At 40.8% G+C, this 15796-nt stretch overlaps 1 protein-coding gene across 13 annotated transcripts in view; it reads left to right on the forward strand.

The window, feature by feature from the left end:
* KIAA1217 (KIAA1217 ortholog) overlaps positions 1-15796 on the forward strand; it is a 469454-nt gene that overhangs the window by 358179 nt on the left and 95479 nt on the right. For 11 of the 13 annotated variants that reach the window (XM_060782396.2, XM_060782395.2, XM_060782391.2 and 8 more), the window contains 2 exons: positions 4037-4235; positions 9950-10043. In XM_060782396.2, coding sequence (XP_060638379.2) covers positions 4037-4235; positions 9950-10043 — 293 coding nt within the window. Of the gene's footprint in view, positions 1-4036; positions 4236-9148; positions 9316-9949; positions 10044-13182; positions 13293-15796 lie in introns of those variants that run through there. The other 2 variants (XM_060782400.2, XM_060782399.2) reach the window with 2 other exon arrangements.

Genomic DNA, 15796 nt, shown 5'->3' on the forward strand with positions numbered 1-15796 from the left:
CCTTTGGGTGTTCTGGCTTTCAGTTCCCAGCAGACTCAGCCACTTTGACCAATGGTCAGAGATTCTTGGCGATGAAATTCAAAACATCTGGAGGACTAGCATTTTGGGATTAATGGGCTACAATTATACTTTGACACAGCTGTAACAAGGCTCTGTTACATAGGCTAGTCCTTGGTTTCTGGTGCCAAGGACTTTGGATAGACAAGTTCTCCAAGATACCTAAGTCTGTATTATAGCAATGAGGTGCCCTAGAAATATCATATCCCTTGGCGCCCTGCGTGTGAGATTCAACAGAGAATTCCAATAAATAACTTCAAAATCTTGAATTGTATCCCAAGCCCAAACTTGGGGAAAATAGTACAGGAGTGTGGCTTTCTTTTGAGTTAGCATAGATCACATCACATTGTTTCTCTTTCATCTTTGGTCTTTTCACAGCATTTGTCCACTCACTTTCTTGCACTTTCTGGTGTTTAGTTTCATCATCCAAGGCAAGAGAAGTCCACTGCAAAACCATTTTTCTTACTCCACAACAACAGTGACAAAAAACCCCAAGAATTTTGCGCCAGCAATTATGGCTTGGCTATTGCCCGTATTTTATGTAACAGATCTCACTAGCAGATTACATGAAGACACAAATATTAGAGACCTTTTCTAAGTATGAAGGATAGGTATAATTAGGTGAGAGCAACTAATGGAAAGTTAATGCATAAGGCCCCGGGCTAGAAATACCACAAAGTTCATGAAGGTGACCTCAACACAAGCTCTGAAAGTATGCCTTGCAGAGCTGGAAAAGCTTGTGCTGAGGATGGCAGTAATAAAGACTGTATGCTGAGGAATTTATCCTGTACTGCAGGAAGTGTTAATTATTGTAAGGTCTCTGCTTGTCCCTGAAGAATTCATTCCCTGATAAAAGATAGTTGCTCTGTCTTTGTATATCTAAATATTCATTTGTAGCAACAATGTCTTGCTTTGCCTTATTTGCTATAACCTTTGGAGGAACTCCCTGGAAATGTCTGGTTGGGAAGCATATGATGACACTATTTTCCAAATCTATCCTTTCTCTGGTTAATACATTGTTGTTTCAGGAGAGGGGTGGGGGTAAATGCTAATGAAATGCTTTTGCTTTGCATTGGTACAGAGGACACAGACATTTCTGGCTGATGAGATTTTAAAACCAGTTCTTGTTGTTGTGTGCTTTTAAGCCATTTTACTGATTTGTGGCAACACTAACCCTCTCATCACACTAGGGGGAAAATCCAGTTTCTGCCTCTTGCAGAATTCTGGGGTTTGTATTTTAGGGAGGAGCCTTTAATGGCTTCGCTAAACTACAAACCCCAGCATTCTGCAGGAGGCAGAAACCGGGTTTAAAGTGGATTTTTCTCTCTAGTGTGATGAAGTAATAAGGGGAATGTTCCATAGGCGTTTTTTTTGGCAAGATTTGTTCAAAAGTGGTTTGCTTATCCCTTCCTTTGAGATTCAGAGAGAGTGACTTACCCAAGGCCACCTAATAAGTTTCCATGGCCAAGCAGGGAGCTCAATCCTGGGTACTTGGCTTTGCTGGGGTTCTTTGAAAAAGTATCTTTTTAAATTTTACAAAATGCATAAGGTTGTTGGTGAATTACAACTCACATCATGCCAGGTTAACTCCCTGAAACTCCATCAGTAGTTTGAGTTTGTCATGTTGCTCAAGTTTGCTCTAGATCATTGGTGGGGTTCAGTGTGATCTCTGGCTGCAGGATAAACTACAGCTCCCACCATGGTGGGTCAGCCCCCTCAAATCCCTCCAGTAGGTTCAGTTGGTCATGGGGGTTCCATGTGCCAAGTTTGGTCCAGATCTATCATCAGTGGTGGTCACAGTGTCTCTAAATGTAAGTGAACTACAACTTCCAGAAATAAAAGTCAGTTTTCCCCAAACCCACCAACGATGGATCTGAATCAAACTTCAATCAGTCATGGTGGTTCTGTGTGATTCAGATCCAGATTTGATTCAGATCCATCATTGGTGGGTTTCACAGTTTCTCTGATTGTAGATAAACTACAGCTCCAAAATCAAGGTCAGTCCCTCCCAAACCCTTCCAGTGTTCAAATTTGGGTGCATCTGGCATGTGTGCATCATTATTTGGGATCACGGTGCTCTCTGGATGTCAATGAACTACAACTCCCCCAAATCAAGGTAAATTCCCCGCAAAGCCCTTCAGTATTTTTTGTTGGTCAAGGGGGTTCCGTGTGCCAAATGTGGTCCAGGTCCATTGTTGGTCGGGGTCACAGTGCTCTGTCTTGACGCAGGGTGAACTACAACTTCCATCATGTTAAGTCAGCACTCAACCCCCTCCAGTATGTTTAGTTGCTGATCAATCCTGCTTAGTTTGTTGTGGGCCATAGAAAAGAATAGGAAAGGGTTAAGGGAGAGGCAGTGGGAGGGGTCATGCAAATTCCACACCAATCGAGAGAGTCAGAAAAACTGAGATGTTTGTGGTGGAGAAAACACATGAAATCTAGGATGAAATTGTCCCTGTATGAAAGCCTTCACTTGGGTGGTGGTCAGTCTTGTGTTTGTGGAGGACATTGGCAAGGGTTGTACATGTTCACTGCATTCGTTATAACTTGCCATGTCATTGGAGGGAGGGCCTTTGGTGGCTCCTCATAGGTGGGAATCATATCTATTTGTGGAAGTGGGGGCTTGTTTGTGGAAGTGGGAGCCTGTCTGTGAAAGTGGGCACTCCAGCCACATATACACACATATATTTTCACTTTTATTATGTGGATAGATAGATAGATAGATAGATAATATTCATTTATATCCTGTTTTCCTCTCTTAAAGGAGACTCTAACCATCTGAGCCAAAGGCTCTTGAGTCAAAGGCTCTAGAGCAGTAGTTCTCAATTTGTGGGTCCCCAGATGTTTTGACCTTCAACTCCCAGAAATCCTAATAGCTGGTAAACTGGCTGGGATTTCTGGGAGTTGTCGTCCAAAACACCTGGGGACCCATAGGTGGAGAACCACTGATCTAGAATCTAGGACTTGGAGCAATAGATTGAGATAGCAGGAAAAGAGATTCCACGTAAACATTAGGAAATACCTCCTGACCGTGGAATACGGTGCCTCTGAGTGTTAGTGGAGTCTCCTTCTCTTGAGGTTTTTAAACAGAGGCTGGATGACCATCTGTCGGGAATGCTTTGATTGTGTGTTCCCACACAGCCCTTTTGGTCTCTTCCAACTCTGTGATTCTATTGAATAAGGCTATCACACCCATGGAACTTTTTCCCATCAAAGTTTAGTATTGAGTTGCAATACTTGTTTCCCTCTTCTGAAATGGAAATATTTTGATAATGTAATTTTCCCAATCTGCGCATTTGTATGTATTATTCTTAAAGTACACATTTCCTCCATTGACTGAAGCATGTTTGTGCACATTTTTCAATTTCATGCAGTTTTAGTTGTGCATATGATTTTGTTGCATATAATTGGAAAAAAGAAAAACAAGAAGACTCCGATGCTTATATTTTTCCTTTTGGTAACGGGAAATTTAAAATATATGTATGCACATTTGATAACAGTTTCACAGGGTATGAAATGGATATATTTCTTTAGAATCTCAACAAATGCAAATTTCATGTTCGTTCCTAAGGCTGAGCATTTGGTAAAAGTAACCTTTCGGAAGCAATGCTGGAGGCAGCCAAACTGGAGAACAGACCAAATAAACATCTTTCTGACAGCGTCTGTATGTCTTAGGAACATATAATCAATAGCCATAGGGAATTATACTCCTTTTCCAATATTGAATGAGAAAGAATATATACTCCTCTCTCTTCTCTCTTCTCTCCCTCTGCCTTTATACATATATCTCCCATATATGTATATACGGTATATATAGGAGATATATGTCCATCCATCCATCCTTACTAGTTTAGTATTGGAAAAGGAGTAGATGTGTACGAGCTTTTGGTATAAACGAGGCACTTTAGCTCTTGTCTGCTGTAGAGTCTGAAGTCCATGTTTGATCATTTTAACCAAGGCATTTGTCTTTTGCCCACAGGAGCTTTATATCTTCAATACGGAGATGAAACTAAACAGCTAAGGATGCCCAATGAGATCACAAGCACAGACACTATCCGTGCCCTCTTTGTAAGTGCCTTCCCCCAGCAGCTGACAATGAAAATACTGGAATCCCCCAGTGTGGCGATATACATCAAGGACGAGAGCAGGAATATCTATTACGAATTAAGTGATGTAAGGTAGGTTAACATATGTTGCCTTTTATTAGGTTTGTTCAATGCCCTTAGATTACATCAAACATATATAAGAGGAGATTACTTCTTTCTGTTAATGGTTCCCATCTGGTGCAAGGATAGGAAAGGATTACCCCTCCGATGCTGTCAATATAATGTCAATCATTGTCAGGCCAATAGTGCTATAATCTGGAAGACTACATCTTCCCTGGGATGGATGGATAGATAAACTATAGAATCATAGACCAGGTTGTGGTGCAGGAAAAGCACAGTCTAAGTACCCCTGACAGATGGCCGTCAAGCATATGTTTAAAAGCCTCCAAGGAAGGAGCTTCCACCACACTCCAAGGTAGAGAGTTCCACTGTTGAACAGCTTTCACGGTCAGCAAGTTCTTCCTAATGTTCAGGTGGAATCTCCTTTTCTGTAACTTGAACCCATTGCTCCAAGTCTTAGTCTGCAGGGCAGCAGAAAACAAGTCCACTCCTTCTTCCTTATGACAGCCTTTCACATATTTATACATGGCTATTATGTCTCTCAGCCTTTTCTTCTGCAGGCTAAACATAGGGCCTGGTCTCCAGACCTTTGATCATTTTAGTCACCCTCCTCTGGACACCTCCCAGCTTGTCAATATCCCTCTTGAATTGTGGTGCCCAGAATTGGACACAATATTCCAAGTGAGATCTAACCAAAGTAGAATAGAGAAGCACCATTATGTCTACGTCCCTCCTCCCCTTGTGGGAAAGTTTGTTTCCACAACCCCTGTTTTAATGAGCCCCCCTCCGCAAATAACCTGCTTCTCCTTTATCTCATCCGAGTTTTTAATCAGTTTTTAATTAGTTTTTCTTTTAATCATTACATGTAGCCTGCCCATTGCCACTGTGATTGTGTTTACTGTAATTTTATATCGTTATGCATTCACATGTTTTCTGTAATTATGATGTTGTTTACGTTATTGGTTTTATTTTGCTGTAATTTGTTGTTTGGGCTTGGCCTCATGTAAGCCACCCCAAGTCCCCATTGGGGAGATGATGGCGGGGTATAAATAAAGATTATTATTATTATTATTATTATTATTATTATTATTATTATTCCCTTGCTCGAGATTAGGCATGGGCAAACTTTGGCCCTTCAGATGTTTTGGACTTCAACTCCCAATTCCTAACAACCCAGCTGTTAGGAATTGTGGGAGTTGGAGTCCAAAACACCCAGAAGGCCAAAGTTTGCCCATGCCTGATCTAGACCCTATACACATTTTGATGCACCTCAAGATTCCATTCACATTGTTGGCTCATGTTCAACTTGTTGTCCACTAGATATAGATGGATGGATGGATGGATGGATGAGAGGTAAACTATGTGAAGGTCAGAATGTGGGCATCGTCTCCCCAAATAAGAATTCTGCCCTACATTAAATTTTCTTTCAGTCTTCAAATTTCTAGCATTTCATAGAGAACAATTGTGGGCAAAACACTTGATGATGATGATGATGATGGTGTGGTGATGGTGATGGTGAAGATGAAAAAAACTCCCATTTTGAAGGGAGGGATCTGGAAACCATGAAAATGACCCTAGGGCAGTGGTTCTCAACCTGTGGGTCCCCAGGTGTTTTGGCCTACAATTTCCAGAAATCCCAGCCAGTTTACCAGCTGTTAGGATTTCTGGGAGTTGAAGGCCAAAACATCTGGGGACCCACAGGTTGAGAACCACTGCCCTAGGGAGTACATGTGACCCTATAGTTGACATTTTTCCCACACTTTAAAAAAATTATGGAGTTTCTGGGGACCAGGAATATGAGCTGTTATCTTTGTATCAGTATTTTGTGAAACGAAACTCTTAAATGTATTGTCGAAGGCTTTCATGGCCGGAATCACTCAGTTCTTGTGGGTTTTTTCGGGCTATATGGCCATGTTCTAGAGGCATTTCTCCTGACGTTTCGCCTGCATCTATGGCAGGCTTCCTCAGAGGTCTGCTGGAGCTGGGAAAAAAGGGAAAAACTCTTAAATTTCATTTGAGTGGAACCTCAATTGGTAGTTGTGGTTAGTTCAAATTACAGAAGAAACCTCCTTGTTTGTAAATAATAGTGATAACAATGATAGCGATAACTCCCTGCAGAGGGAGAGAATAGGCAGGTTTCCTCATTGTCTTTCTGCCATCCAAAAAAAGAGATCTTTTTATACTGACAGGTCTCTGCCAATTGACTCCATTTGCTGTTTTTAAGCTGGATAGATTCTGGCTTTTCTTCTGTTGGTGTGGTTTTCAAATTAAATTTCCAAAAATGCAATCAAATACAAAGTGGAAACAAAGATAACTACCTACTTGGATTCTCCTATCATATCTGAAAACGGATTTTTTTTTTTTTAAAAAAATGGATTAAACGGTTCAGTGAATCCAAGCATAACATCTTTAATTGAATTGTAAACTGCCCTGGGTTCTGTTTCGTGGTGGGAAGTTAGGATAGAAATCAAATAAATGAACGAATCAATTAATTAAAATACCTGATGGACCTTTGACTGTATTCCAGGGCAAATAAAACACGTAGGTTTGCATACATTGTTAAATTTATCTTTGATCTGGTCAGATAGGATTTTTGTAATGTATTTCAGTACTTTCTTCTTCCTTGGCTCCCTTTCTGAAATTAATGCAGTGTGTGCTTTGTTGGTTAAATTTTTCATATTTTTCAAATGGTTTTAAATGTAATTGTTTTAATTGTTTTAAAAATTGTATTAATTGATTTATTTTGTGAGCCGGTTATAATAGGGGTCTATAAAAGGGCCTCTAATGAGGATTGCAAAGTACAGGCCCATATATGTCCCAAAAGGCAAGGCTTTGGGCATCTTCTTGTGGGGGGGAAATTAGGTATTCTACGTCCTAAGACACTATTGAGTTCTAAGAGGTAGAATGAAGAAGGAGAGAGGTTTGTTTTTAGATTGCTGACCACATTTTGCAGTCTTTCCTAAATATATAGAAGTATATGTAGATTTTGCACATACACAGGAAGAAAACTGACATAGAAAGGAAAGCAATAAGGTCAAATGTTTCTGCCTGGTTCTCTGTTTTTGGGGACCAGTTCTACACAAAAGATCATTGCCACGTACAGCTCCAAATAGCACTGCCTCTTATTCTGTCACACGTGTAAATTCAGCCTTGGAAAGTGTTAAGAGGCAGGGAGACATGATATTATCATAGCACAAAGTGCTAGTGAATTCATGAATGTGTGGGCTTTCTTTAGAGTTTGAGTTTCAACAAGATTACATTGCCCATAAATAAGAGGATGTTTTGTTGTTGTATTTAGTGGTTACCCTTCAATATTTTAAATGTGTGTATACTTGTGTACTGTCAACTCACTTGTTAATCCAATGCATTTCATAGAGTTTTATTAGACAGTAATACTCAGAAGTGGTTTTGCCAGCTGCTTCCTCTGAAATATAGTCTGTAGCCTCTAGAATTCATTGGTGGTCTCCCATCCAAGTACAGGTCTGACCCTGCTTATTTTCCAAAATTGGTCAGCATCTGATGCCTTTAAGTTACCACTACATATGCTTATGTATAAATCTAGAAATTTGAGTAAAAAAATCAACACCAAAAATCTTAGTTGACATACTTACTTAGGCGATCCCTCGTTGTTCAAGTATGATGGGCTTCCAAGTGTAGTGTCTTGGTGGTGGATACTTAGGTGACTGTAGAGCCCTATTCTTGACCTGCATGTTCTTCCACAGTGAGGGCATCCATTTCGCCCTCCATTTGTGCTTCTTTGAATTCTGCAGCACTGCTGGTCACAGCTGACCTTCAGCTAGAGTGCTCAAGGGCCAGGGCTTCTCAGTTCTCAGTGTCTATGCCACAGTTTTTAAGGTTAACTTTAAGCCCATCTTTAAATCTCTTTTCCTGCCCACTAACATTTCATTTTCCGTTCTTGAGTTGGGAGTGTAGTAACTGCTTTGGGAGACAGTGATCGGGGCATTCAGACAATGTGGCCAGTCCAGCGGAGTTGATGGCATAAGAGCATCGCTTCAATGCTGGTGGTCTTTACTTCTTCCAACATGGTGACATTTGTCTGTCTATCTTCTCAAGAGATTTGCAGGATTTTTTGGAGGCAATGCTGATGGAATCATTTCAGGTGTTGAGTGTGACGTCGGTAGACAGTCCACGTTTTGCAACTGTATAGCAGGATTGGGAGGACAATAGCTTTATAAACAAGCATCTTGCTCTTCCTACGGATGTCCTGATCCTCAAGCACTCTCTGCTTCATTCAGAAAATGCTGCACTTGCAGAGCTCAGGCACCATTGCATTTCAGTGTCAGCTTATCCACAACTCAATGTGTATACTATACTTTGATTCCCATCACAAAAGGGAACAATCTCAGAATAAAGTTGCATAAGGCGAGGGTTTAGTTTATCCTGGGAGAAACTAAAAGAAATACTGTGCCATTACTTCTGGCCTTTTTGGATGCTTAGACAAGAAAATGGTGATAGTCAGCGACAACTGATCACCTAAGGAGGCATCAGCATTTTCCACTTTCTGTGGGAATGGACACCAAGTTATTAATGGGTCATATCAAAATCTATCATTTTGTCCTCAAAACCTGCCCTTGACTTATATATGAGGTCAACATATCCATGGGTACATATGATATAGTTTCATTAATGCTGAATGCCCAATTAACCACATGTTTCTTAACAGCTGTGGGTGAACTGCTCCTCCAACTATCTCTGCCCCCCCCCTCCATTCCCCCGACAAGACTGCTTGAAGTCAATAACAGTGATACATGCCCTAACTAGTAACAGATTCAAGGCAATTGCCAACTGCAGTGTGACTTTAAAAGAAACAAGACCTGTCCAAAAGTCTTTCACCATGTGTTCTCCCTCCTCCTCCAAACCATAATCCTGGTGATTAAGATCAGCCCACTAAACTTGTAGCTGCACCTGGAGCAAAGGAATTCAGTCTTTTGTGAAAATTCTCGGGAGAGCGCTGGTGTTAAATGAAAGGCATTGCAGTTTTAAGAGGACATAAGTGTAGTTAGATTTGCCGTCTTTGTGGCCAATTGTTGCTGGTGGAGGTTTCGCTCCAGATCTGTACACTGTTTGTAAGGTAGGTTTCGCAGCTAAATGAAAAGCAACTGATTTTTAAAATAGTTGTACTGGTGGATCGGCTTTGTGAATTGTACATTCATCTTCCAGTTTTGTTCAGGTTATATGTTTTTCCAAAATAGGAAGCCTTTCCTCCATTGTCTTTTGAATCAAAATGGATGCAGATCAGTTCTTTAAAGTGATCTGCAGCTGCATTTTAGGAATCTTTACAGAGAAGTAAAACTTGGTGAAATCACTGAAATTAATGTATGTGTTACCTGTGAATGAAGCCTGGGAATGGAGTCATCAAATATAAAATGTTTGAACAAGTGTTTTCCTCCTAAGGAACTTACTTTTGTTCTGATGTACTGTATCTTTGGTTCTTAATTGGTAAATAACAAGGATGGTCTGTTGAAAGAAAAGTAAGCGTGGAAGGTGTTCCGCTTCCATACAGTTTGTTCCACACCCAGCGCTTTTAATGAAAATTTGCATGGGAGTGGAAAATACCTCTCAAAGGACAAGTAACAGGTAGCATGTTTACCTTTGTCTCTTGAAAAACAACACATAACCAGTACTTTCAGAGTACGCAACGCAAAGGAGTTCGAATTAAGCTATGGATGATTTATTGTTTTGTGTGTTTGTTTTTATTACTCTAGGAACATTCAAGACCGATCTTTCCTTAAAGTTTACAACAAAGATCCCGCACACGCATTTAATCACATGCCAAGGGCTGTAAATGGAGACATAAGGGTAAGTGTAGAGCATGGCTCATTCTCATTGTTGATATCTTCTTGTCAGGGGAAACCTGGATATGTTGCCAAAGATAAAAAAGCATGTACTCAAAAGTGCGGTGTTACCTATGCTTCTCGTTTACATCTTGATTATTTTGTAAAAACATATCTGTTGTTAAATCTGAATTGCATTTCGGAGAAGGTGGAAACCAGAGTGTGATATCTAAGAAGTTAAATAATGCTTGAAAAAGGAGTCGAGCGAGCCCTTTCTAGCTGGCAGACTATTGCAGACAAAGTGTTGATGTCTACTTAATTTAAACATGGTTAGCATATTGAGAATGGATCATGGATTAGGATTGTTTATTACCCACTGCTTTCTCTTGGATTTTTTTTAAAAAAGAGAGAATTAAACTTTCCATAGTTCTTTGTGCTACTAAAATGTAAACTGAGACCTCAGAACAGTTCGAAAGCATATTTCTAAATTTCTTGGATTACAATAATACCTTTGTTACTGTTAACCAATAGGAGCCCCTGGTACCGAAGTGGGTTAAATCACTGAGCTGCTGAACTTGGTGACCGAAAGATCAGTGGTTCAAATCCAGAGAGTGGGATGAGCTTCTGTTGTTAGCCCCAGCTTCTGCCAACCTAGCAGTCTGAAAACATGAAAATGTGTGTATATCAATAGGTATCACTTTGGCAGGACAATAATGGCGCTCCATGCAGTCATGCCGGCCACATGACTGTATGGAGCCGTCTATGGACAATGCCAGCTCTTTGGGTTAGGAATGTAGATGAGTACCTCCCCCCCCCCCCCCAGTGAGACACAACTAGACTTAATGTCAAGGGGAAACCATTACCTTTACTTTATTATTAACCAGGGTTGTTATTGATGCAGATATGGAGCATGTTCTTGGAATCACACTCTGAAATGGAGCAGAGAGAAGTAGAAATGTCCCCAGGTCTTTAACCACAGTCCAGGGATTTATGGAATTGTAGATTGGAATCTTACTATGTTTTCTTGCTGTCTTTTGAGAGTATGGATGTGGGTGTCTGGGGATATGAAATACAATGAGTAGTTGAGCCTTTTCATCTTTACTTTCATATGGATTCAACAAAGAGAGTTATGCGCAGGCATAGCTTTGTATTAATATTTCTTAAAGAAAAATCTGTCGTGATCTATTGACTAAACACTTCAGAGTTCTAATTCTCCAACTTCCAAAACATTGCTGTAGATACAGTTTAGTTTCAAAGTTTGAACATTCCTCCTTGCTGACTCCACCCCATTTGTCACACCTTTGTTTTGTCTCCACTTGCCTTACGTGCATTGGAAGCTGGAAAGGTTTTCACAGAGAGTTTGCTCTGTAAGCACAAGCTCAGCAAGATTAACAGCGTTGGTTGTAAAGGGTCCTAAATTGTACAAGGAGCTTCCATGTATAAATTAATTGCCCACTTCATACAGCAAGAGGAAGTCAGCAGAACAAACAAAATTAATATAATCAACCTTCCACATTCTCTGGAGTTAGGGGTTGAAAGTGCCATAAAAATGGAAAATTGTGGAATTTAAAATGCTTACTTTTTACCTGAGAGAATAAAAGTAACATTAAGTCTAGCTGTGTCCGACTCTGTGGGGTGGTGCTCATCTCAATTTCCATTTCTAAGCTGAAGAGCCAGCGTTGTCCATAGATGCCTCCAAGGTCTTTTGGCTGGCATGAAGGCATGGAGCACTGCTACCTTCCCACCAGAGTGGTACTTATTGATCTACTCACATTTGCATGTTTTTGAACTGCTGGGTTAGCAGAAGCTGGGGCTAACAGCAGGACTTCACTCCACACCTCAGGTTTGAACCACCGACCTTTCGGTCAGCAACTTCAGCATTTCAGTGGTTTAACCCATTTTGTCATCGGGGACTCCTCACCTGAGAGAATAGTTACCTAGAAATCTCTAGATCCTCCAATGTAATCCTGTGGCCAGCTTCAGCTGAAAATTGGCCATTCAGTTGTGTTGGGGGACCTAGACTAGGTTCTTGGAGAGATCATATTAATCAAATTCACAAATAATAAAATCTGCAAAAGATGAACCTGCAAATGTCAAGGGCCAACAATAAAATAAAATGTGTGGTCAGCATAAATGACTGTAGAGTGAGCATACAAATGGATCATGTGGGTTCGTCCACACAATTTAAATTATTGAAACTACTAATAACTTCCTGCAGGCTGTAGAATATTAAGCCTCAGAGATAATTTTTTTCCTGAAAATTTTCCCCAAATTACTTTACTATCTCTTCTTCAGTACTAAGAAAGGAGCCCCCGCTGGCGCAAACCCTTGTGCTGGCAGGACTGCTGACCAACAGGTGAGCAGTTCGAATCCAGAGAGAGCAGATTGAGCTACCTCTGTCAGCTCCATCTCCCAATGCGGATACATGAGAGAAGCCTCCCACAGGATGCTAAAACATCATTCATCTGGGCATCCCCTGGGCAACATCCTTGCAGACGGACAATTCTCTCACACCAGAAGCAACTTGCAGTTTCTCAAGTTGCACCTGACATGAAAAAAGCACTAAGAAGAGGCACATTTAATTAATTTTTATAATAATGGGGCAGTTATTTAAAGTTGCCTTCCTACCCATCAGATTCCTGAAGTGACAATAAATGGCTGATGGTAGAAAACATGGTTTTAAAATTCTAGTAGTCATTGATACATAGGTTCTTGAGTAGTGACAATGCTTTTTGATATGTCTCTCTGTGTGTGCATCTTTGGACAAAATGCTTTCGTTACACCAATCCCATGAAAGCATGAACAGCAAGTGGGCTTCTTGAGTATTTTAAAGAGGTCATGTAGGACTTAGAAGTGGATTCAAATATTGTAGCAAACACCTGTAAAAATAGACTTATAACTGTGCGTCTGTTTTGAGTGCATACTTCAGTGTTTTCCATTTTGAGCTTGTGCGTGTTAAAGCATTGCCAAAGTTATTAACATAGCAGGGGCGCATATATATATATATATATATGGCGGTGAGCTGTTGGTTTTCATGAACCGGTTTCTCTCTACGTGTGCCGGGCTCTCTGGTGACTCTGTGGAGGTATGTCACACTGCAGGTGGCATGTTAAAATTGCACCTCTGCCAAGAAATTTCATTTCCTGATCGGCAGCCAGCTCATTCGGAGGAGCTGTGATCTTATTAGCTTTCACAAGCTAAGCAGAGTTAAACTTGGGCAGCCGTTGGGGAGATGGCTGGGCTGTCGTTCACATTCGAGCAGCAGCTCTATCAGGTAAGTATTTTCAAAGAGTTCGCGAAGGAAGACGGACTGAGAACTTGTGCGGAAGCTCTCTTGCCTGTTTGCCTTGGCTTTTGTTAACTCGTAGAAAGCAATCGGAGAGCGGAGCAAGGAGGGGAGGTGACTGCAAAGCTCAGCAAGGAAGACGGTAGCAGGACAGGGAGAGAGGCAAGATGGATGTGGGTGCGTGGGCATTGCTATTTATTCCCTTTCCTTGGACTGTACTTGTGATGGTACTTGCGTTTTGTCAGAGCGTAGGAAGATACTTTTTTGGACTATACCTCCCAGAATCCTCCAGCCAGCATGGTTGGGGTTTTCTGTGAGTCATAGTCCAAAAAAAGAACTTTTCCTAGCTCTGACATCAATGTATGCACAAAAGGAGATTTCTTCCAGGAAGAGTATTTAATAACAAGTCAAGGCTCCTTTTTCTGCCATCAAAAGTAGTTAACGGGTTTCCAGTTTGTTTTAAAAGAAAAATAAATGTTAGCTAATACCATGTGTCAGACGAACTTGGTGCATTTTTGTAAGGTGGGATCATATGCTGTGGACAGAGCCAATTCTATTGTCAGGAACAGTTTTTTAGCCTGGAAGGTTTCCTCTGAAACATCCCATTTGGCTTCTTGTTCTTTCTTTGAGCTACAGATCAGTTGTTGTCATCATTGTTGGGCTTTTGTTTGTGTGATTTCCAGTGCAACAAGATGTAAGGAAGTTCAAGGGGGAAATGTTTCTTGGCCTTTGAGAATACCGACTTTAATTGCTTTAACAGATGCAAAACCCTTACACAGAAGTATTGGCAGACTCTGTTGATGTATAAAGAATTGGCCTTGAGGGAATAAACAGAGCTTGGGGTAATTTTGGACTACCACTCCCAGAATTCACTACAACTCTTAGGACAATGGAGACTGTTCCCCGTACTCTGGGAAGAACTATTTCTTTCCAGAGCCAAGGATTGTAGACACAGAGATTTGAGTCTTTATACATATTTTTATACATATTCTACTTTTCTTTCTTAGTTTATTCCTTTTATCGAGAGAGCTGGAGCCCCCAGTGGCGCAATAGATTAATCTCTTTTGCTGGCAGGACTGCTGACCAACAGGTCAGCAGTTCAAATCCAGAGAGAGCAGGTTGAGCTCCCTCTGTCAGCTCCAGCTCCCATGCGGGGACATGAGAGAAGCCTCCCACAAGGATGGTAAAACATCAAACTTCCAGGCATCCCCTGGGTAACGTCCTTTCAGACGGCCAATTATCTCATGTTGGAGCATGTAAAAATCAGTGAGTGTGTTAACTGAAAAGTGCGAAGCACAAAGCTGATTAGTTGGGCCACGCCCTGAAGCTAGCTGAGCCTGGGAGTTTTGGCAACAGTTACATGTTTGTTTTCTGTGCAGAAGCTTGCCAGGACAGTTAGTAGTATTTTTGCTTCTTGGCTGCTGGAGGAAGATCTCTCACAGGGACACCCAAGGAACATGTGAATCTCTCTCAAAGGACATTGAGTCAATGCAACTGTTCACATGACTGCATATTATGTTGCCCTGCTTAACAAAGAGTAAACACCTTATTCTTTACTGATCATCTGTGTGGCATACCTTTTCTCTAACAAGGCAGTGTGTGGATTGCTAAAGATGTCAACTACATGTAATTTTCATTCCTTCACATCTCACACCAGAAGCAACTTGGAGTTTCTCAAGTCGCTCCTGACACACACAACCCCCCCCCCACACACACACACACACAAAATGAGAGAGCTTCTCAACTTTCTCTACTTAATTTTTCAAATAACATGACCTGGGCGCTTCAGTGTAAGTAGGAAGTCCTTTCTGTAGGAAGTTTTATTAGCTATACTATTTAAACAAGCAAACAGATATATAACGTATTTGTTCTTTCTACTTCCTTAGTGCCTACTTTGTTTCTTTCTTCTTTCAGGGGGAGTAAGAATAATACAAAAATGATAAGCCATTGTGTCTGAAGTTCAAGTTTAGCTTGCTTTTGGGCCTGGCCAAGCCTTATCTTACTGGCATGCATATCTAAACCTCTCCACTCCTAGTTATTTGGCTACCAGTTGTTTTTCAAAAACAATAAAACTGGGGGATGGTTAATAGGGATTTTTTCTACTTTTAAACCTTTGGTGGTAAAAGAGTGAATATTAATAGTAACAACAACAACAACAATATAAATTAATTTGGTTTCCCCTCATCAGAATTGTGAGAGCTTTTTGCACATTCATTCTTTATAAGAAGAAAAGTTACCACTTGCAACTTCATCATTTTCCCCATGATTAAGCTTCCATGTGAAGGCTATTGCCCTTGCAGTGGGCAGAATTTCCAGTATTTTATGACTCCAGTTCTGCCAGGGTGGAGGAGAGGAAAATGTACAGTAGGGTTGAATATTACATGAGACTCCATTCTGGAAGTCTTCACATAATACGATTTTGGCATAAAATTCTGCAACCCTTTTTTTGGGAGAGTGGTTTTGATAGTTGGTTTGTTTTGCCTGTCCACCAT

This window comes from Anolis sagrei, chromosome 6 (genome assembly GCF_037176765.1).
Source record: "Anolis sagrei isolate rAnoSag1 chromosome 6, rAnoSag1.mat, whole genome shotgun sequence".
NCBI lineage: Eukaryota > Metazoa > Chordata > Lepidosauria > Squamata > Dactyloidae > Anolis > Anolis sagrei.